The following is a 23,395-nucleotide window of genomic DNA, read 5'->3' as shown; positions in this document are numbered from 1 at the left end:
CTAAAACCCATTGCGATCAGAATCTCCAAAAGGAAAAAATGCAGCCTTATAAAATTCTCCCCTCCTCAAATAGGATGTACTCAGCAGATAGCCAAATCCTCCTTAGATGGTTAAATTACCTCATGAATCAGGGAGAGATTAAGAGAAAAAAAAGGCCCATAGTGCATTATCCTTTAATAAAACAACTTTTATTAAAAGCTTCTAGGGCATGCACTCACCCAGGTACATAAAAGCAAGCAGATAAAACATCCAAAGAGCGGTTCCACAGCGATATACGGTAGCAATGCCGTTTCTAGTAGCTAACCAAAAAGATGGCCGAGCTCCGGGGTTTCCGGGTGTGACGCAATGACGTTCGGCTAGCTCCTCCCGACGTGTTTCGTCAGTACGACGTCTTCAAGGGGGGCGTAGCCGAACGTCTGCGTCACATTGCTTTTATAATAGAAACAGAAGAGGAACACGCCCACAATATCATTGCGAGGTTGTGTCAAAACAAAACCCGAAATAGCTCCTGCGTTCCAGAGGCAGGAAGTGCTACCTGGACTAAAGTCCGATGCCGGTGTTCCGTGAAAAAACCATACCCGTGAGAAAACCATACCCTCGTCACTTCCAGTGCACCTACGAAGGGTATGGATTTCTCACGGTAGTTAAACTTGCGGCGCTGTCACGGAACCATGAACCAGACGTACAACAACAGATAAGTGAAAATAAGAAGGCTTTATTGAAAATCAAGCTGTAAAGCAAAAGTCCAAACGGAAGGCGAAACCGAGGCAGAGTCCTTGCGAAGCCAGAGGTCAGGAACCAGCAGGGTAGTCAGACGAAGCCAGGATCAGGAACCAGCAGGGTAGTCAGACGAAGCCAGGATCAGGAACCAGCAGGGTAGTCAGACGAAGCCAGGATCAGGAACCAGCAGGGTAGTCAGACGAAGCCAGGATCAGGAACCAGCAGGGTAGTCAGACGAAGCCAGGATCAGGAACCAGCAGGGTAGTCAGACGAAGCCAGGATCAGGAACCAGCAGGGTAGTCAGACGAAGCCAGAGGTCAGGAACCAGCAGGGTAGTCAGACGAAGCCAGGATCAGGAACCAGCAGGGTAGTCAGACGAAGCCAGGATCAGGAACCAGCAGGGTAGTCAGACGAAGCCGGGATCAGGAACCAGCAGGGTAGTCAGACGAAGCCAGGATCAGGGACCAGAAGCAGCAGCAGTCTTAGAAGCATGTGAACACAGGAGGACCAAGCAAGGAACTGAAGCCACAGACCTCCTATATATATGAGCTTGGCATCCAGCTCCTCCCAGTGGGAAGGAGGAGCCGCAGGGTGGGAGGCTACAAGAAACCCAGAAACCAAGATGGCCGCCAGCACATGTCAAACGAAGGAGAACAGCAAGAAGGTAAGACCATGACAGGCGCTTACATTAAAACAGCTCCTCTGCAACATAAATCATCTCCGCTCCTTCCCCTGTCACTTCCCTCATCTCCGGTAATAAATATAAAAGCGGATCACGGAGCCGAGATCGCCGTCATTTACCTCTCATACACCCGCCGCCGCTTTTATTTTTATTACCGGAGATGAGGGAAGTTACAGCGATAGCAGAGGAGATGATTGATGTTGCAGCCGAAGTGTTTTAATGTACCCGCCGCAAGTATCACATTAGACACAGTGCCGTGATAATTTCATGCCCACCGAGCATGCGCACTTCTCAAATCCTTTCCTGTTCAATTGCGTACCCGGGGCTCTGAGCATGCGCACTGCTGCGCTGCTCAGCTGTTTCAGACCGGAAGTGACGAGGGTATGGTTTCTTCACGGGGTATGGTTTTTTAACGTTACACCGGAACTGCTATAGTAAAAACAAAAGTAGAACCGATCACATAGGGGACACCCTACTAATGATTAAAACCAAACTAGAAAAATCTTTGTCACACCCGGAAACAATGAAAAAAAACAACATCCCCACCGCATAAAATTGTTGTTACATGAAATGCATAAACAATATCATTTGTCAGTACCACAAAAAACTAATGGAAAATCAAAAAAGAAATGAAAATAAAAATAAAATAAATAAATATAAATAAAGATAATAAAAATAAAATTAAAATCAAAATCAAAAATAGTAATAAATATATAAATGAAAATGAAATTAAATATAAATAAAAATGATAAAATAAAAATAATAATAATAATAAATGTAAAAGTAAAAATGAAATAAAAATAAAAATAAATAAAATAAAAATAGAAAACGAAGAAGAAATTAAATGGAAACCATATATATTTTCCTTTATATTTATCTTACCCTCAGTAGTAGCCCCCATCTCTGTGACTCCTCCCCTCAGTAGTAACCCCCATCTCTGCTAATCCTCTGCTCAGTAGTAACCCCCAGCTCTGCTGATCCTCCTCTCTCTCTAATCCCTGCTCATCTCTGTGACTCCTCCCCTCAGTAGTAACCCCCATCTCTGCTAATCCTCTGCTCAGTAGTAACCCCCAGCTCTGCTGATCCTCCTCTCTCTCTAATCCCTGCTCATCTCTGTGACTCCTCCCCTCAGTAGTAACCCCCATCTCTGCTAATCCTCTGCTCAGTAGTAACCCCCAGCTCTGCTGATCCTCCTCTCTCTCTCTAATCCCTGCTCACCTCTTCCTATATTGCTTCCATGCTGTGCAGCACATGTGACATCTGCTAGCCTCTCTTGCTCCGGTCCCCCGGCTCTGCTGATCCTCTTCTGTTCAGTCCTCTCTCTTCAGTCCCTCGCTTTTCGCCTATAGTGTTACCATGTTGCACACCACATGTGCCATCTGCAGTTCTCCGCTCCAATCCGGACCCCACTCATCTTCCTGCTGCTCCACACTGCACACCAGATGTAATGTCTGCACCAGACAATTCTAGAATATATCACACTATAAAGTGCCAGCCACTTCAACATGCTTTTTATATGTTTTTGATGCTTCGGTGATGCCTTTTTGAAGCTATAATAAAGCTTTGCAAATGCCCTCTGTGTGTATGTTGATTTTAAAGGGGCCCAGTAGATCCCTAGTTCATTAGTACCCTCGTTCAGCAGATTCCTTGCTCTGTTGTACCCCCAGCTTTGCTAATCCTACACTCAATAGTAACTCCCAGCTCTGCTGATCCCCCACTCATTAGTAACCCCCAGCTCTGCTGATCCCCCACTCAGTAGTAACCCCCAGCTCTGCTTATCCCCACTCAGTAGTAACCCCCAGCTCTGCTTATCCCCCACTCAGTAGTAAACCCAAGCTCTACTGATCCCCCGTTCAGTACTAACCCCAAGCTCTGCTGATCTCCTGTTCAGTAGTAACCCCTATCTCTGCTAATCCTCTGCTCAGTAATAACCCCCATCTCTGCTAAACCTCTGCTCAGTAGTAACCCTCAGCTATGCTTATCCCCCACTCAGTAGTAACCCCCAGCTCTGCTGATCCCCCACTCATTAGTAACCCCCAGCTCTGCTGATCCCCCACTCAGTAGTAACCCCCAGCTCTGCTTATCCCCCACTCAGTAGTAACCCCCAGCTCTGCTTATCCCCCACTCAGTAGTAAACCCAAGCTCTGCTGATCCCCCGTTCAGTACTAACCCCAAGCTCTGCTGGTCTCCTGTTCAGTAGTAACCCCTATCTCTGCTAATCCTCTGCTCAGTAGTAACCCCCAGCTCTGCTGATCCTCTAGTTTGCTGATCTTCCTCTCTTTCTGGTCCCTGCTCACCTCTTGCTATATTGCTTCCATCCTGCGCAGCACATGTGACATCTGCTAGCCGCTCTTGCTCCGGTCCCCTGGCTCTGCTGATCCTCTGCCGCTCAGTCCTCACTCTCTGGTTTGCTATAGTGTTCCAATGTTGCACACCACGTGCCGTCTAATTTTATTTAGTGATGGAGCTTTAATCGGCATTCAGGGTGCTTTAATAAAGCGTGTCCAATGCCACATTTTGAAGCAAGTGTAAACGAGCCCTAATATTAATTATTGATTAAATAAAATCCATCTGCTGGTGTGAAGATTTGAAGAGAGCAGTCTGCAGGAGAGTCATCCATGGGATCCAGTTATGTCCTCTGCAGTGCTCCGCTCTTCCCACAAATCACTCTCAGACAATAGTAAATCTTCATTCACACAAAGTATCCATTACTGAAAGAAGTTTTGACCGGAGAGCTCATTTAGACTCAGATCATTGTGATTTTGCTATTGTTTCTGTAAAGTCTTCAACATTTTAAGTGGTTAACACTTTGTCCTTTTTTTTCATTTAGATGACCCTAAAGCCGCACACGAGGTCTTAGGAAGCATTTCAGAGGTGTCAATGGGCAGGACGAGTATTCCGTACATTCAGATTGGTGGGTGAAATGATTATTATTAATATTATTTATTATTCGAGTTTCTTAATTGGTATATCCACTAGGGATCAACCGATTATCGGCAACACCGATATCTCCGGGCCCCAGAACACCCCAGGATCTCTAAGCACTAGGAATTCACAGACCACCCAAAGTGCACAACTCTGCCATGGCGGAAGCAGATCACATGACACCAGTTCTGCTCACTCTATTAGATCAGGATCTTCACACTGTTCAGTCTGGGATTAAACGTCAACCAACCGTAACAATGTTTCCTTTTGTGTATTTTAAGGGGCGACAAAGTCCAGCCTACTCTCGGCTCCCAGTATCGTCAGCATGTTTGTTCCTGCCCCCGAGGATTTCTCTGATGACCAGCCGACAATAATGTCTGATAAGTAGGTGTTCAGAAAACCCAGAAAGGGAATATGACCTTCCATGAATGTAAATGTCTTCTATGTGTACTAAACTATCACTTACATGGTAGATAGACAAACAGATAGATCAAGGAGAGATATTAGATTTATTGATAGATAATTGGATTTATGGATGATGGAAGATAGATAGATAGATAGATAGATAGATAGATAGATAGATAGATAGATAGATAGATAGATAGATAGATAGATAGATAGATAGATAGATAGATAGATAGATAGATAGATAGACAGAGATTGGCAGAATAAATATAAATGTCTTTTAAATCTATGAATTTATAACTGATTTGGTTTGGAGCAAAAAAAAAAAAAAAGTAGATTTTAATATGTTTATATTTGTTAGTAGATAGATAATGAATAGATCATAGAAAGACAGATACATATATTACATAGGTGGATGGATAAATAATCTGTATTGTTCTGCAGGTGCCATGACTGTGGAGCCATTCTGGAGGAGTATGATGAGGAAACTTTAGGTCTGGCTATAGTTGTTCTCCTGACATTCATTCACCTGAGTCCGGACTTGGCGGCTCCTCTGCTGCTCGATATTATGCAATCCGTGGGCAGGTATGACATTCTTCCATCGCCGGAAAAATTATTCTTCCACTGACTTTTTAACCACTTCTGGACCGGAAGGATTCACCCCCTTAATGACCAGGCCCAATTGTCACTTAGGGGTGTACTGACTTTTGTTGCCCTCGGTTTAGACATTAATGGCTGTGTGTTGAGTTATTTTGAGGGGACAGTAAATTTACACTGTTATACAAGCTGTACACTCACTACTTTACATTGTAGCAAAGTCTCATTTCTTCAGTGTGGTCACATGAAAAGATAGAATAAAATATTTATAAAAATGTGAGGGGTGTACTTACTTTTGTGAGATACTGTATATACAGTATACTGTTTGTAGTCATTTTTGTACTTAGGAAGGGGGAACTTCCAGATCCCCCAATTTGATGTGATATCTGAGGGGATTTTAGGGGACTAATGTATTAGAATAAACCCTTATATGGCTCAGATTGCTCTGCAGAGAGAATTTATTAATAACATATTTACAAAAATGTGAGGGGTGTACTTACTTTTGTGAGATACTGTAAATTGAACCACACATTGCCATTGGTCCTGTGTATATAAATAATGTTCTAAATATGAACTCTTCTTTTTTTTTTTAATCTTTGTTCATTAGGTTGGCATCCTGTACAAGTTTCTCCAATCAAGCCGAAAGGTAAAAAATAAATATCTATAAATTAAATTAAGGAAAAAATCTGTGCTTAGGGAAAAATAGCGGCTAAACACTATACCCTGACACCATGATACCAGGCACCCATTGTTGGTGTCAGTGAATGGAATAGTGCCCCATCATTGGTATCAGTGGGGGGCCATTTTCTATACCCTCGAGGTTGGGCTCTCCCCGAGCTGTCTGCATTCCTGGCCTCCTGACAGGAAGGGCTACAGTGGGTCTGGCCAGGGGCTGAGACCGGAAAAGCCCGTGGTGTACGTGCCCCTGGGGTGGCAGCCCAGGGGTGCCTCAATCTCACTGGTGAGGGGCAGCTCACCTGAGTTTTTGTGGCACCTTGGTCACTGCACCATCACACTTTTTCAAGCACCTGCCTCTTGGGACGGGCCTTTTGGCCAGCACCAGAGGAATTTTTTATTCCTGGCCGGGGGGCCTGCCAAGGTTTTGCACTTTGGCACTACCCAGCACTTCTCCACTTCCCTTTTCCCCACTCTGTTTTTCTTTGTTGTGTGTCACGTTTGTCCCTTTTTTTGGTTGAGCACTTTGCATGACTTTGATGGCGTAGGTCCTCGGGCCTGCCCTGTAAGTCTTGGGAGGGGGTGGATATGGCCTTCTGGCTTAGTTCGCCCTCTCCCATGGGGTCTCCCTTCGGGGGAGCCCTACCTAGTACTCGGGGTGGGCTGTTTCGGCAGTCCCCCTGAAGAATGGGGTCTGCCCGGTTTTGGCTGGGTGGACGTAAGTGAGTACCTCAGTCCCTGTCAGGAGCTTCGCGCCCCGGGGGATCAGGGTCAGGGCCCTTCCTCTTCGGAGGAGGGCCATGTGTGTACGCCTTGTGCACTTTTTGTGTGTCCACGTTTGCGTGTGTGCACTTTTTTATGCACCGGGTGTTAAGTCTTTTGAGTGTGTTTCACACACCACGGGCTTAAAAATAAATCAGTGGAGGAATAGTGTCCCATCATTGGTGTCAGTGGAAGGAATAGTGTCCCATCATTGGTATCAGTGGGAGGAATAGTGTCCCATCATTGGTGTCAGTGGGAGGAATAGTGTCCCATCATTGGTATCAGTGGGAGGAATAGTGTCCCATCATTGGTGTCAGTGGGAGGAATAGTGTCCCATCATTGGTGTCAGTGGGAGGAATAGTGCCCCATCATTGGTGTCAGTGGGAGGAATAGTGTCCCATCATTGGTGTCAGTGGGAGGAATAGTGTCCCATCATTGGTATCAGTGGGAGGAATAGTGTCCCATCATTGGTGTCAGTGGGAGGAATAGTGTCCCATCATTGGTGTCAGTGGGAGGAATAGTGCCCCATCATTGGTGTCAGTGGGAGGAATAGCGCCCCATCATTGGTGTCAGTGGAGGAATAGTGTCCCATCATTGGTATCAGTGGAGGAATAGTGTCCCATCATTGGTGTCAGTGGAAGGAATAGTGCCCCATCATTGGTATCAGTGGAGGAATAGTGTCCCATCATTGGTGTCAGTGGGAGGAATAGTGCCCCATCATTGGTGTCAGTGGGAGAAATAGTGCTCCATCATTGGTGTCAGTGGAAGGAATAGTGCTCCATCATTGGTGTCAGTGGAAGGAATAGTGTCCCATCATTGGTGTCAGTGGAAGGAATAGTGTCCCATCATTGGTGTCAGTGGGAGGAATAGTGCCCCATCATTGGTGTCAGTGGGAGGAATAGTGCCCCATCATTGGTGTCAGTGGGAGGAACAGTGTCCCATCATTGGTATCAGTGGCGGAATACTGTCCCATCATTGGTGTCAGTGGGAGTAATAGTGTCCCATCATTGGTGTCAGTGGGAGGAATAGAGCCCCATCATTGGTGTCAGTGGGAGGAATAGCGCCCCATCATTGGTGTCAGTGGAGGAATAGTGTCCCATCATTGGTATCAGTGGAGGAATAGTGTCCCATCATTGGTGTTAGTGAGAGGAATAGTGCCCCATCATTGGTGTCAGTGGGAGGAATAGTGCCCCATCATTGGTGTCAGTGGGAGGAATAGCGCCCCATCATTGGTGTCAGTGGGAGGAATAGTGTCCCATCATTGGTATCAGTGGAGGAATAGTGTCCCATCGTTGGTATCAGTGGAGGAATAGTGCCCCATCATTGGTATCAGTGGAGGAATAGTGCCCCATCATTGGTATCAGTGGAGGAATAGTGTCCCATCATTGGTGTCAGTGGGAAGAATAGTGTCCCATCATTGGTGTCAGTGGGAGGAATAGCGCCCCATCATTGGTGTCAGTGGAGGAATAGTGTCCCATCATTGGTATCAGTGGAGGAATAGTGTCCCATCATTGGTGTTAGTGAGAGGAATAGTGACCCATCATTGGTATCAGTGGAGGAATAGTGTCCCATCATTGGTATCAGTGGAGGAATAGTGTCCCATCATTGGTGTCAGTGGGAGGAATAGTGCCCCATCATTGGTGTCAGTGGGAGAAATAGTGCTCCATCATTGGTGTCAGTGGAAGGAATAGTGCTCCATCATTGGTGTCAGTGGAAGGAATAGTGCCCCATCATTGGTATCAGTGGAGGAATAGTGTCCCATCATTGGTATCAGTGGAGGAATAGTGTCCCATCATTGGTGTCAGTGGGAGGAATAGTGTCCCATCATTGGTGTCAGTGGGAGGAATAGAGCCCCATCATTGGTGTCAGTGGGAGGAATAGAGCCCCATCATTGGTGTCAGTGGAGGAATAGTGTCCCATCATTGGTATCAGTGGAGGAATAGTGTCCCATCATTGGTGTTAGTGAGAGGAATAGTGCCCCATCATTGGTGTCAGTGGGAGGAATAGTGCCCCATCATTGGTGTCAGTGGGAGGAATAGCGCCCCATCATTGGTGTCAGTGGGAGGAATAGTGTCCCATCATTGGTATCAGTGGAGGAATAGTGCCCCATCATTGCTGTCAGTGGGAGGAGTAGTGTCCCATCATTCAGCTTCGGGTGTGGCTGCTGGAAGGTTCTCTGGCTGTGTGTCTGTTGCTGCTGCAGGTGATCTGTGTAAGAGGGTGTGAGGTGAAATCCCTCCCAGCTCTCCTGGCCCCCTTCTGGGGAAGCCATGGAGGCCAGCAGGGCCTCTCCTGCTGGAGGCTCTCAGACATCCCCTGGGCGGATGGATGGCACCCCTGCTCCTGTGCAGCCCGTGGTTGGTGATCTCTCTGCACCTGGTGAGGATGAAGATGCTGGATCCATTCGGGAGCGAGTGGTGGCCGGGATCAAAGTCCTCAATAAGGAGAGAGACAAGCTCTACAAGCTTAGAGCGGATTTAAAGCGCCTGAGAAAGCAGCGTGAAGGCTTGTTCAGCAAGAACCGTGGATCAATGGATTCAGAGGTCCAATTAGCGAAAGTCCGTGTGGATCATCAAGAAACTATCGTGGCCATGATGGAAGGCAGGGATGGTCCCTTCAGGGAGAAGTTTTGCAATGAACGGAGGTTTGCAAAGATGGAGGTGGTGGAGGAGGAGACCCCCGGTTCTGACCCCCTTCCCCCTCAAGGTGAGGTAAGCAGCCCATTGCCATCTCAGGGCTCAGGAGGCATGTTGAAAGTTATACAGGTAATGGAGTCTCCAATGCAGGAAGATCAGCTGGTGTTTGGTGATGTGGAGGACTTACCTGAGAGTGTGCCTGATAAAGTAAAGTATATAAAGCCCCAGCTTACAGATAAAACAGTTTTTGTGCCTTTTAGCACCTTGCCTAATGATGGGTTTCCTAATGACACTCCGGGTGATTCCCCTATGCTCAGCAATGTTGTGCCTGCTGCTGATGTCTCTAAACAGGAAAAGTTGTGTTTAAAAAATGACATTTCTGCTGAAGAACCACAAAACCCAGAAGAGCCGATTAACCCCCCTTCTGCTGAGCTTAAAACTATTTCAGTCACTGTTGAACAGGACTCTACAGCGCAGCAGCAGGAAACATCTGGTACTGCATCAGAAACAGTTATCCCTAATAACATTGCAGGCATGGTGGATCCCACCATTATATGTGGAACTGATAATGCTGCTTGTTTAGGCCAAGCTGGTAAAAATAATAATAGTAGTGTACCTGATAATGTGACATCAGTGTGGGGTCTTGGCCCTAATAAGCCTACATTTGCACAGGTGGTAAGCTGTGCTCCTGGCAATATCACCAAGCCAGGGTTACAATCAAGGAGGAGCTCTGCTTCTAATCAGGGTTTTCCCTCGCGGGCTGCCACTATGAGCACCATTGGATCTGGTATTGGATCTATGGCTTCTGCTGGGGGTCCAAGGCGGAACGTAGTCCTCCTTAAATGGGAAGGTGGTGCAGTCCCTCTAGCAAGGCGTATGGTGGTGGACCTGATCTTAGATATGGGTTTTGGGGCTAATGACCTATATGCCCTGATACATGTGGCTGGAAGCCGGGAATACACAGTTAGTTTCACCAGACCAGAGGGTCTTGACTTGTTCTGGGAAAGATATATGGCTCGGTGCAGGTCAAGACCCGAATGGGAAGGTCTGGTGCCAGTGGCAGTTTCCCAAAGGTCAACAGTGAAGAAAATTACTATTGTCCTTACAAATGAGAGTGTTCCTGCTCGGGACTTAGAGGTCTGGTTGAGAAATTATGGGGATGTTTTGACCAGGCCGGATAAAATTCATGATGAGCGTGGCATCTGGACCGGGGGTTGGTCGGTAACGGTCAGGTTGGCTAGGGATGGGAATGTTGTCCGTCACCTGCCCTCCTCTGCCTTTATAGGGAGGGATAGGATGACCATTTTTTATCCCGGTCAGCCAAAACTGTGTCACCGCTGTGGAGAAAAGGGGCATTTTAGCTCCTCTTGTTCAGCTCTGATCTGTTCAGTGTGTCGGGGGCAGGGTCATGTGGCCAGGGACTGCACCCAGGCGATAAGGTGCAACCTGTGCCTGCGCCTTGGCCACCCCTACAGCCGATGTCCTGAAGCCTGGCATAATATGGATAGAGAGGTGATAGATGATCTGTTAAGGCTGGACAGGATGGAGGATGAGGCCCCTGTTGTACCACCCTCCTCTGCGGTGACTGACCCCCCTGGTCTTGTGCAGGATCCCTCCCTAGTCCCTGTGCCCACCCCTCCTGTATCTGTAAGTTTTCCTTCTGTGTCTGTCCCTGTGTCCCCCCAGCCTACTGTACCGGCTCCTCTTGTGTCAGAATCTGCCAAGTCTGTGCCCCCTGAGTCAGTTATTCCCGATCAGTCTTCCCTTCCTAAGTGTGACCTTAAAGAAGCCCCCCACCCACCAGGAGTGGTAGAGGGTACCAAAAAGGGTGCTGCTGCGGCTTCCTCTGTAAAGAAGTCTTCTGTGAAGACTTCAAAGAAGAAGAAGAAAACAAGAGATGAAAGCATCTCTGAATCTGACCTTCAGTACCTGGAGGAGAGAAGGAAGGTTGTGAGGCGGAAGAGACAGACGGTGAGGACGGAACAGGGACAGGATGCCTCAGTGACTGTCTCCAACCGTTCTAGGGCTTCTGCTTGGGATATCTCCTCATCTGGGGATTCTCCTGAGCAGAATTCAGAAATTGAAATGGAGTTGGAGGAGGCTTCAAGAAAGAGAGAGGCTTCTGGTGATGAGCAGCAGAGGGGAGCTAAGAAGCAATCCACCCAATAACCCAAATGGCGGTTCCCCCTCCGTTAAAAGTGGTGACAATAAATGTCGCCAGCATTAAGTCGGTAAGAGCTCGTTCTATGGCCTTATTTTTGTTCAGCCAATTAGATGCTGAAATTTTATTTTTGCAGGAGACTAGGCTCACCTCCTTGGCAGATATTCATATGGCCAAGAGAGAGTGGAGGTATGGTCCATCTTACTGGTCTCTTGCGGCCGAGCCTTACGGCGGGGTGGCGGTGTTGTTTAAAACCGGCATGGTAACTGTCCGGCGGGTTATTGAGGTGGAGATTGGGAGATGTATGGTCTTAGACGTTCTTGTGGGAGGGCAGGACCTGCGCCTAATTAATATCTATGGGCCGCACACAAAGTGGGACTGGAAATGCCTTTTTACAAGGATCAAGCCATTTCTTTTTACATCCCGGCAAGTGGTTTTTGGAGGTGACTTTAATACTGTGACTAGGCCCAAGGACAGGAAGGACTTCAATGACCGGCTGGGATATGATAGCGTTTTTTTAAATAGTATGGTTAGGGATGCTGGTCTTGTGGATGTGCACATTAAGCACCTCCCGGATGACACAGGGTTCACCTTTCATCGAGGTAATAGTCAGAGTAGGATAGATAGGTTTTTTTTGAAGGAGGCCTCTGCTTTCTCACCCCCAGTGGTGCAGGCGGTGGAGTTCTCTGATCACTGTATGCTATCTGTGGTCTTGAATGCTTCAGATTTCCCTCAGAGGGGCAAAGGCATCTGGAGATTAAATTCGACTCTCCTTGAGGAAGAACATGTTAGACAATCCTTTGAGGAATTCTTTCAGGCACAGGTGACCATCCTGGACTTTTGTAGCAGCAAGGCTGAGTGGTGGGAGCTGACCAAAAAGAGGATTGCTGGATTCTTCAGGGGCCTAGCCAATAAAAAACAGTTTAATAGATACATGACCTACCAACGTTTGCGGAGGAAGCTGGATATTCTTGTCTCGAGAGGAGGAGATCCTGGGGCAATCTCTGAAGTGAAAATCCTCCTCAGGAAGTGTCAATATGACCGGCATACCTCTTTGGTTCTGGAGCGGGACTATGGGAAATACCACTCGCCTGACCCTTACCAGAACTGCAAACAGGGTGTAGCTGTTAAGATGGTCGTTGGCCTTAAGGATAGTACAGGTTCCTTGACAAAGTCCAGGTCAGGGATCCTGGAGGTCGTGAGGTCTTTTTTATGCTGAACTTCTTGGGAGGAAGGAGCTTGACCGAGACAAGATGGAAAGCTTTTTGGACTCTATTCCAGGTCTAAATGGTGGAGATGTCCCTTTGATGAATTTGACAGAAGAGATCACAGTTGAAGAGGTGACGAGGGCAATTGAACAGCTTGCCATCAAGAAGTCACCTGGACCGGATGGTCTGACGGCTGAGTTTTACAAAGCCTTTAAGTCTATTCTGGCCCCACATTTGGTAGAGATTTTTAACAGTTGTCTTGCTGAGGGGGTGCTTCCCCCTTCCATGAGACACTCAGCTGTGATTCTTCTTTCAAAAGGTAAAGATCCTTCGATGATTGAGAATTGGCGCCCCATCAGCCTTCTCAATGTCGATAGAAAGGTGCTGGCGAAGATACTTTTCTGGCGCCTATCGGCAGTAGCAGAGTCTTTGCTTTCTCGCCATCAGCACTGTTCGATCCAGGGTAGGAGCACCTTCACAGCGGTTTTAGCTGTCCGGGAGGCCTTGGAGCAGTGCAGGGCTGCAGGCTGGGGAAAGTATCTACTGGCATTGGATCAGGCAAAGGCTTTCGATCGTGTCAACCATGAGTACCTGTGGTTGCTCTTTAGTAAGTACGGTCTGCCGGGTGGTTTTGTCGATTGGTTAAAAGTTTTGTATAAGGGGGCAGAAAGCTTCCCTCTTGTTAATGGTTGGGTTGGACAGTCCTTTGAGGTTGGTTCTGGGGTGCGCCAGGGTTGTCCGCTGAGTCCCCTGCTCTATGTGTTTGCAATCGACCCCTTCATCAGGAGGCTAGAGAGCAGCATGTTGTGTGGGGTACCAGTGGGAATCCCGGGTGAGCCGCCTTTGAGGGTTGTTGCCTATGCGGATGATGTGTCAGTGATTGTCACTGGGACAGATGAAGCGGAGGAGGTGGTCTCTCTGACATCACGGTACTCTGAAGCATCAGGCTCCAAGATCAATCAGGAAAAGAGTGAAGTTTTTTGGATGGGAAAGGAAGGTGAGGGGTTTGATCTCCCGGACACTTTTCCAGTGCCCCAGGAAAAAATTAAGATATTAGGCATTGAATTTGGACCTGGCGATTATGGCCTCAAAAACTGGGAGGGCAGGCTGGAAGTTGCCAATACTAAGGTGGTCAGCTGGAAGAGATGGAAGTTATCTCTGAGGGAAAGGGTTGATCTGATTAAGACTTACCTGATACCGATCTTCTTGTATGTCAGCCCTGTCTGCATCTTGCCAGTGTCTCTCTATGCTAGGATCTATAGTGTGTTCTTCCAGATGCTGTGGGGGAACAGACTGAACCCCATCAAGAGGAATGTCACCTATCTATCCAGGAGGGAGGGTGGCTTAGGTATGGTCAACCCCGTTCTTTTCTTTTCACTGCTATTTCTCAAGTTTAACATTGGTAGTATGCTTGCAGTGGAACCTCCTGGATGGGCAGGCATGTTTAGATCTTGGTTTAGGCCTTTTCTGCGACTTTGGGAAGAAGGTGGCCAAGTGAAGAATCTCAGGGGTCATCGTGGTCAGCTCCCAGCCTATGTCGCTCCGTGTCTGAAGTTGCTGCGGCAGTGGCGACTGTCGGCTGAAGATCTCAGATCCGCTCCGAGGAAAGTCCTTATGAGCCGAGTCTTGAGTGAAGTCTTTCATGACCCACTGGCCTTAAGGGATTGCCCAGGCCCAATTTTGAGGGAAGGGTTAAGATTGATTAATTTGGCTAGAGTCCCCCTTAAATTCAGGGATCTGGCCTGGTTGTGCTTCCACGGGAGGCTCTATGTTCGGGGCAATTTGAAATTCCGCAGTGGGATGGATCGTGGTTGTCCTCGGGAGGAATGTGCAGGTGAGGAGGAGACTATGGACCATTTTCTGCTTCGTTGCCCTTTTAACATAGAGGTATACAAACAGGTTGGGCGGGCCCTCGGTGTTCCTTTCCTCTCCAGGCTGGGTTATGCTGAGTGGGTGTACGGAGCATTCAATACTGGTGGGGGCTTTTGTTTGGATACACTTTTTTTAGTTAGTTTAGTAGTCCGTTATTACACATGGAACGCACGGTGTCAGGTCACCCTTCGGCGTAAAATCCTTCCTGTTCAGGTGGTGGTGTGTGACATTCTGCATGAGGTGGGGAAGATTCGGGCGCTTGAGAGAGACAAGTGGGGTCAGAGGGCTTGGCTGAAGGCGTGGAGGGGTTTCAAGCCTCCCTGACTGCCAGGAGTCTCTTTCCCGGGTGTGGCTTTCTGTCTCTTATCACCCTAGATTTTTTCTTAATGCTCAGTTTTTGATAAATGGCTGCATACATAGGTGATGGGTTGTGCCTCTTAGGCCCTCTCTGCTGCTTTATGTAAATAGTTTTCTAAGAATGTTGGAAGTGGATTATGTATATATTGTATATATTCTGCACATGGATGTGAATTCCTTTGTTTTTTTTGTTGGAATATTGTACTATAGTTCTGTTTTTTACTTTTGTATAAAATATGTTGCTTGATTCTTTTCAATAAAAGATCAATAGTGTCCCATCATTGGTGTCAGTGGGAGGAATAGAGCCCCATCATTGGTGTCAGAAAAAGGGGAATGGTCTAGCACTTGCAATTGTAAACACCTCCATCCCTAAATTGTGCAAAAACAACAGAGAGGTGGCCCTAAATGGGACTTTATATGAGGTTGAATACAATAGTCATGGAAGATAAAAAATATAAAAATTATAAATTTTATTATCAAATGAGGATATATGATAAATGTAGGCATGAATATATATACATAACCACAGGTGTCATTACAAGCATATAAAACACGTAAAACATAATGGAAAAATAGCAGCATTACAGCAATATCAACATAGTGACAACATATCAACATGGATATTGTATAACAAAGGGTAATTGGTGTATAAAACTCTACGCGTTTCGTGGGTCCCTACGCCCACTCATCAGGAGTATGTAGATGATTCTGTTAAAGAATGAACAGATGAAATGTAAATGTCTGCTATGCATTACGTAAGACAAAAAATATATAAGGATTCAACAAATGTGTAACCCGAATAGGGAAACCACACTTACATCTAACTGAATCAAAACTGGTCTGCGCTGCCAAAGGAGAGGGTGTCAACGTCTTGTCCGGGAGCTGAAGGGGCAAGACCATGCCGCAACACAGTGGGGAGCCAGGTGAGGAAAGATGTATAGTAAAAGAAGGGGCGGTATTGTTTGTCGATTGTAGATAAAATGACACTGGCTGAGAATACATAAATGAATATATCGGAATATCAGACTATGGAAAAAAAATTATATTAATGGTAGTAATATATAATGATGTTAATAATATATCTTAGTTGTATCATGTGGTGATACCAAAAAAAGGGAAGGGGGTATTATGTATAAAAAGTATATTTCAACAGAGCCAGTGTCAGAATCGAAAAATAGAAAGCGCAGGGAGACTTAGAACCCAAGAAAGAGTGCTAATCTTGGTGCAAGGAAGAAGCAAAAAGAGTGGTAAAGTACTGTGACATAGAAGTAAGTGGGCTTGTAGAATGTGTGAAAAACATTAGTAAAATAGGTACATGCAGGGAGTGTTGATAGTAAGATGAAGTGGATACAAAGTAGCGATGTAGTGAAATTGTAAACAGATTGAGACAGATCGTGGGATAAGGAACTGAACTTCAGATAGAAAAGGCAAGAGAAGTGAAAGGCAGAGAGGAGTGAAGAGACAAAGATACAGGGTGTTTCTTGAGACGGGAGCTCAAGGCAGTAGAAAGGACAGAGTGAATAGAGGAAAGTGTGCACTAGCCAATGAAGTGACCAAAGAAAAGGAAGAAAACAGAACATAAGAGTGAAGGAGTGTGGAAAGAAGTGATTCCTCACCTGAATGAGCACAAGGGCTGCATGCATGTCTCGTCCCTAACGCCATGTATACGGTGGGACAGACACAAGCAAAAGCTTATGTAGGTCAGCATGGAAAAAGCCAGCAACAGCTGGCAACCATGACCGTGAGATTGAAATACACCGCCACCACGTGCAAACGCCGCTGATGCAGAGGTACACGTAGTAGGCAGGGACATGACGCCAATATATAGGTGGCTCCTCCCATTGGGGGAGGAGTCAGCAAGGGAGAAGGATCTCCCTATAATATATTGCAGCTCCCGGAGTAGATGCGAACCTGCCACCAGAGGGAGTGCATAAACCAATGAGATTGTGTTAGAAGTCTAATTGCAAAGATGGAAATATATAGAAAAGTTATTGATGGGGTTATGAATAAAAATATATATGACTACTTAGATCCATACTATGGTTTGTATGGGTCAGACTACAGCAGTGCGAGACCATAGGCGGGCCGTGGGTGTCTTCCACCCGGGGAATACTAGAAAAAGGGGAATGGTCTAGCACTTGCAATTGTAAACACCTCCATCCCTAAATTGTGCAAAAACAACAGAGAGGTGGCCCTAAATGGGACTTTATATGAGGTTGAATACAATAGTCATGGAAGATAAAAAATATAAAAATTATAAATTTTATTATCAAATGAGGATATATGATAAATGTAGGCATGAATATATATACATAACCACAGGTGTCATTACAAGCATATAAAACACGTAAAACATAATGGAAAAATAGCAGCATTACAGCAATATCAACATAGTGACAACATATCAACATGGATATTGTATAACAAAGGGTAATTGGTGTATAAAACTCTACGCGTTTCGTGGGTCCCTACGCCCACTCATCAGGAGTATGTAGATGATTCTGTTAAAGAATGAACAGATGAAATGTAAATGTCTGCTATGCATTACGTAAGACAAAAAATATATAAGGATTCAACAAATGTGTAACCCGAATAGGGAAACCACACTTACATCTAACTGAATCAAAACTGGTCTGCGCTGCCAAAGGAGAGGGTGTCAACGTCTTGTCCGGGAGCTGAAGGGGCAAGACCATGCCGCAACACAGTGGGGAGCCAGGTGAGGAAAGATGTATAGTAAAAGAAGGGGCGGTATTGTTTGTCGATTGTAGATAAAATGACACTGGCTGAGAATACATAAATGAATATATCGGAATATCAGACTATGGAAAAAAAATATTAATGGTAGTAATATATAATAATGTTAATAATATATCTTAGTTGTATCATGTGGTGATACCAAAAAAAGGGAAGGGGGTATTATGTATAAAAAGTATGTTTCAACAGAGCCAGTGTCAGAATCGAAAAATAGAAAGCGCAGGGAGACTTAGAACCCAAGAAAGAGTGCTAATCTTGGTGCAAGGAAGAAGCAAAAAGAGTGGTAAAGTACTGTGACATAGAAGTAAGTGGGCTTGTAGAATGTGTGAAAAACATTAGTAAAATAGGTACATGCAGGGAGTGTTGATAGTAAGATGAAGTGGATACAAAGTAGCGATGTAGTGAAATTGTAAACAGATTGAGACAGATCGTGGGATAAGGAACTGAACTTCAGATAGAAAAGGCAAGAGAAGTGAAAGGCAGAGAGGAGTGAAGAGACAAAGATACAGGGTGTTTCTTGAGACGGGAGCTCAAGGCAGTAGAAAGGACAGAGTGAATAGAGGAAAGTGTGCACTAGCCAATGAAGTGACCAAAGAAAAGGAAGAAAACAGAACATAAGAGTGAAGGAGTGTGGAAAGAAGTGATTCCTCACCTGAATGAGCACAAGGGCTGCATGCATGTCTCGTCCCTAACGCCATGTATACGGTGGGACAGACACAAGCAAAAGCTTATGTAGGTCAGCATGGAAAAAGCCAGCAACAGCTGGCAACCATGACCGTGAGATTGAAATACACCGCCACCACGTGCAAACGCCGCTGATGCAGAGGTACACGTAGTAGGCAGGGACATGACGCCAATATATAGGTGGCTCCTCCCATTGGGGGAGGAGTCAGCAAGGGAGAAGGATCTCCCTATAATATATTGCAGCTCCCGGAGTAGATGCGAACCTGCCACCAGAGGGAGTGCATAAACCAATGAGATTGTGTTAGAAGTCTAATTGCAAAGATGGAAATATATAGAAAAGTTATTGATGGGGTTATGAATAAAAATACAATTACAATTGCAAGTGCTAGACCATTCCCCTTTTTCTAGTATTCCCCGGGTGGAAGACACCCACGGCCCGCCTATGGTCTCGCACTGCTGTAGTCTGACCCATACAAACCATAGTATGGATCTAAGTAGTCATATATATTTTTATTCATAACCCCATCAATAACTTTTCTATATATTTCCATCTTTGCAATTAGACTTCTAACACAATCTCATTGGTTTATGCACTCCCTCTGGTGGCAGGTTCGCATCTACTCCGGGAGCTGCAATATATTATAGGGAGATCCTTCTCCCTTGCTGACTCCTCCCCCAATGGGAGGAGCCACCTATATATTGGCGTCATGTCCCTGCCTACTACGTGTACCTCTGCATCAGCGGCGTTTGCACGTGGTGGCGGTGTATTTCAATCTCACGGTCATGGTTGCCAGCTGTTGCTGGCTTTTTCCATGCTGACCTACATAAGCTTTTGCTTGTGTCTGTCCCACCGTATACATGGCGTTAGGGACGAGACATGCATGCAGCCCTTGTGCTCATTCAGGTGAGGAATCACTTCTTTCCACACTCCTTCACTCTTATGTTCTGTTTTCTTCCTTTTCTTTGGTCACTTCATTGGCTAGTGCACACTTTCCTCTATTCACTCTGTCCTTTCTACTGCCTTGAGCTCCCGTCTCAAGAAACACCCTGTATCTTTGTCTCTTCACTCCTCTCTGCCTTTCACTTCTCTTGCCTTTTCTATCTGAAGTTCAGTTCCTTATCCCACGATCTGTCTCAATCTGTTTACAATTTCACTACATCGCTACTTTGTATCCACTTCATCTTACTATCAACACTCCCTGCATGTACCTATTTTACTAATGTTTTTCACACATTCTACAAGCCCACTTACTTCTATGTCACAGTACTTTACCACTCTTTTTGCTTCTTCCTTGCACCAAGATTAGCACTCTTTCTTGGGTTCTAAGTCTCCCTGCGCTTTCTATTTTTCGATTCTGACACTGGCTCTGTTGAAATATACTTTTTATACATAATACCCCCTTCCCTTTTTTTGGTATCACCACATGATACAACTAAGATATATTATTAACATTATTATATATTACTACCATTAATATTTTTTTTCCATAGTCTGATATTCCGATATATTCATTTATGTATTCTCAGCCAGTGTCATTTTATCTACAATCGACAAACAATACCGCCCCTTCTTTTACTATACATCTTTCCTCACCTGGCTCCCCACTGTGTTGCGGCATGGTCTTGCCCCTTCAGCTCCCGGACAAGACGTTGACACCCTCTCCTTTGGCAGCGCAGACCAGTTTTGATTCAGTTAGATGTAAGTGTGGTTTCCCTATTCGGGTTACACATTTGTTGAATCCTTATATATTTTTTGTCTTACGTAATGCATAGCAGACATTTACATTTCATCTGTTCATTCTTTAACAGAATCATCTACATACTCCTGATGAGTGGGCGTAGGGACCCACGAAACGCGTAGAGTTTTATACACCAATTACCCTTTGTTATACAATATCCATGTTGATATGTTGTCACTATGTTGATATTGCTGTAATGCTGCTATTTTTCCATTATGTTTTACGTGTTTTATATGCTTGTAATGACACCTGTGGTTATGTATATATATTCATGCCTACATTTATCATATATCCTCATTTGATAATAAAATTTATAATTTTTATATTTTTTATCTTCCATGACTATTGTATTCAACCTCATATAAAGTCCCATTTAGGGCCACCTCTCTGTTGTTTTTGCACAATTTAGGGATGGAGGTGTTTACAATTGCAAGTGCTAGACCATTCCCCTTTTTCTAGTATTCCCCGGGTGGAAGACACCCACGGCCCGCCTATGGTCTCGCACTGCTGTAGTCTGACCCATACAAACCATAGTATGGATCTAAGTAGTCATATATATTTTTATTCATAACCCCATCAATAACTTTTCTATATATTTCCATCTTTGCAATTAGACTTCTAACACAATCTCATTGGTTTATGCACTCCCTCTGGTGGCAGGTTCGCATCTACTCCGGGAGCTGCAATATATTATAGGGAGATCCTTCTCCCTTGCTGACTCCTCCCCCAATGGGAGGAGCCACCTATATATTGGCGTCATGTCCCTGCCTACTACGTGTACCTCTGCATCAGCGGCGTTTGCACGTGGTGGCGGTGTATTTCAATCTCACGGTCATGGTTGCCAGCTGTTGCTGGCTTTTTCCATGCTGACCTACATAAGCTTTTGCTTGTGTCTGTCCCACCGTATACATGGCGTTAGGGACGAGACATGCATGCAGCCCTTGTGCTCATTCAGGTGAGGAATCACTTCTTTCCACACTCCTTCACTCTTATGTTCTGTTTTCTTCCTTTTCTTTGGTCACTTCATTGGCTAGTGCACACTTTCCTCTATTCACTCTGTCCTTTCTACTGCCTTGAGCTCCCGTCTCAAGAAACACCCTGTATCTTTGTCTCTTCACTCCTCTCTGCCTTTCACTTCTCTTGCCTTTTCTATCTGAAGTTCAGTTCCTTATCCCACGATCTGTCTCAATCTGTTTACAATTTCACTACATCGCTACTTTGTATCCACTTCATCTTACTATCAACACTCCCTGCATGTACCTATTTTACTAATGTTTTTCACACATTCTACAAGCCCACTTACTTCTATGTCACAGTACTTTACCACTCTTTTTGCTTCTTCCTTGCACCAAGATTAGCACTCTTTCTTGGGTTCTAAGTCTCCCTGCGCTTTCTATTTTTCGATTCTGACACTGGCTCTGTTGAAATATACTTTTTATACATAATACCCCCTTCCCTTTTTTTGGTATCACCACATGATACAACTAAGATATATTATTAACATTTTTATATATTACTACCATTAATATTTTTTTTCCATAGTCTGATATTCCGATATATTCATTTATGTATTCTCAGCCAGTGTCATTTTATCTACAATCGACAAACAATACCGCCCCTTCTTTTACTATACATCTTTCCTCACCTGGCTCCCCACTGTGTTGCGGCATGGTCTTGCCCCTTCAGCTCCCGGACAAGACGTTGACACCCTCTCCTTTGGCAGCGCAGACCAGTTTTGATTCAGTTAGATGTAAGTGTGGTTTCCCTATTCGGGTTACACATTTGTTGAATCCTTATATATTTTTTGTCTTACGTAATGCATAGCAGACATTTACATTTCATCTGTTCATTCTTTAACAGAATCATCTACATACTCCTGATGAGTGGGCGTAGGGACCCACGAAACGCGTAGAGTTTTATACACCAATTACCCTTTGTTATACAATATCCATGTTGATATGTTGTCACTATGTTGATATTGCTGTAATGCTGCTATTTTTCCATTATGTTTTACGTGTTTTATATGCTTGTAATGACACCTGTGGTTATGTATATATATTCATGCCTACATTTATCATATATCCTCATTTGATAATAAAATTTATAATTTTTATATTTTTTATCTTCCATGACTATTGTATTCAACCTCATATAAAGTCCCATTTAGGGCCACCTCTCTGTTGTTTTTGCATCATTGGTGTCAGTGGAGGAATAGTGTCCCATCATTGGTATCAGTGGAGGAATAGTGTCCCATCATTGGTGTTAGTGAGAGGAATAGTGCCCCATCATTGGTGTCAGTGGGAGGAATAGTGCCCCATCATTGGTGTCAGTGGGAGGAATAGCGCCCCATCATTGGTGTCAGTGGGAGGAATAGTGTCCCATCATTGGTATCAGTGGAGGAATAGTGTCCCATCCTTGGTATCAGTGGAAGGAATAGTGCCCCATCATTGGTGTCAGTGGAGGAATAGTGTCCCATCATTGGTGTCAGTGGGAGGAATAGTGTCCCATCATTGGTGTCAGTGGGAGGAATAGAGCCCCATCATTGGTGTCAGTGGAGGAATAGTGTCCCATCATTGGTATCAGTGGAGGAATAGTGTCCCATCATTGGTGTTAGTGAGAGGAATAGTGCCCCATCATTGGTGTCAGTGGGAGGAATAGTGCCCCATCATTGGTGTCAGTGGGAGGAATAGCGCCCCATCATTGGTGTCAGTGGGAGGAATAGTGTCCCATCATTGGTATCAGTGGAGGAATAGTGTCCCATCCTTGGTATCAGTGGAAGGAATAGTGCCCCATCATTGGTGTCAGTGGAGGAATAGTGTCCCATCATTGGTGTCAGTGGGAGGAATAGTGCCCCATCGTTGGTGTCAGTGGGAGGAATAGTGTCCCATCATTGGTTTCAGTGGGGAAAATAATGCCTCAAGGGCCAGATAAAGTCAAGCAAAGGGCCACAGTTTAGAAATCACTGCTTTAGATTAACATGTGATAAAATGTGAATATCCTGAAGAAAAATGAAGAAATCTAAAAATCCACCAAGAACTGCGGGAAGCGGAAGGCTCGTAGCTTATTCTTATGTCATGGTGTCATCGCAGGTCCTAATTGTGACTGACTCACTGCCTAACTAACGATGACAACAGCTTGTAATATCAATTATCTCATCGGGATTTATTCCCGACATTTCTAAGGCAGTGAAAGAGGCAATAGGTCCTAATAAACTAAAA

At 45.2% G+C, this 23,395-nt stretch overlaps 1 protein-coding gene across 2 annotated transcripts in view; it reads left to right on the top strand.

Moving 5' to 3' along the window:
- The window catches only part of UNC79 (unc-79 homolog, NALCN channel complex subunit), a 136,476-nt gene that overhangs the window by 39,903 nt on the left and 73,178 nt on the right, over window positions 1–23,395 (top strand). For both annotated transcript variants that reach the window (XM_082275357.1, XM_082275356.1), the window contains 4 exons: window positions 4,233–4,316; window positions 4,609–4,711; window positions 5,177–5,317; window positions 5,937–5,975. In XM_082275357.1, coding sequence (XP_082131483.1) covers window positions 4,233–4,316; window positions 4,609–4,711; window positions 5,177–5,317; window positions 5,937–5,975 — 367 coding nt within the window. The remainder of the gene's footprint in view (window positions 1–4,232; window positions 4,317–4,608; window positions 4,712–5,176; window positions 5,318–5,936; window positions 5,976–23,395) is intronic.

The sequence above is a fragment of the Pelophylax lessonae genome (genome assembly GCF_965119305.1).
Source record: "Pelophylax lessonae genome assembly, chromosome: 13".
Taxonomy (NCBI): domain Eukaryota; kingdom Metazoa; phylum Chordata; class Amphibia; order Anura; family Ranidae; genus Pelophylax; species Pelophylax lessonae.
The sequence above is the reverse complement of the archived record's forward strand: the minus strand, read 5'-3'. Positions and strand labels throughout refer to the sequence as shown.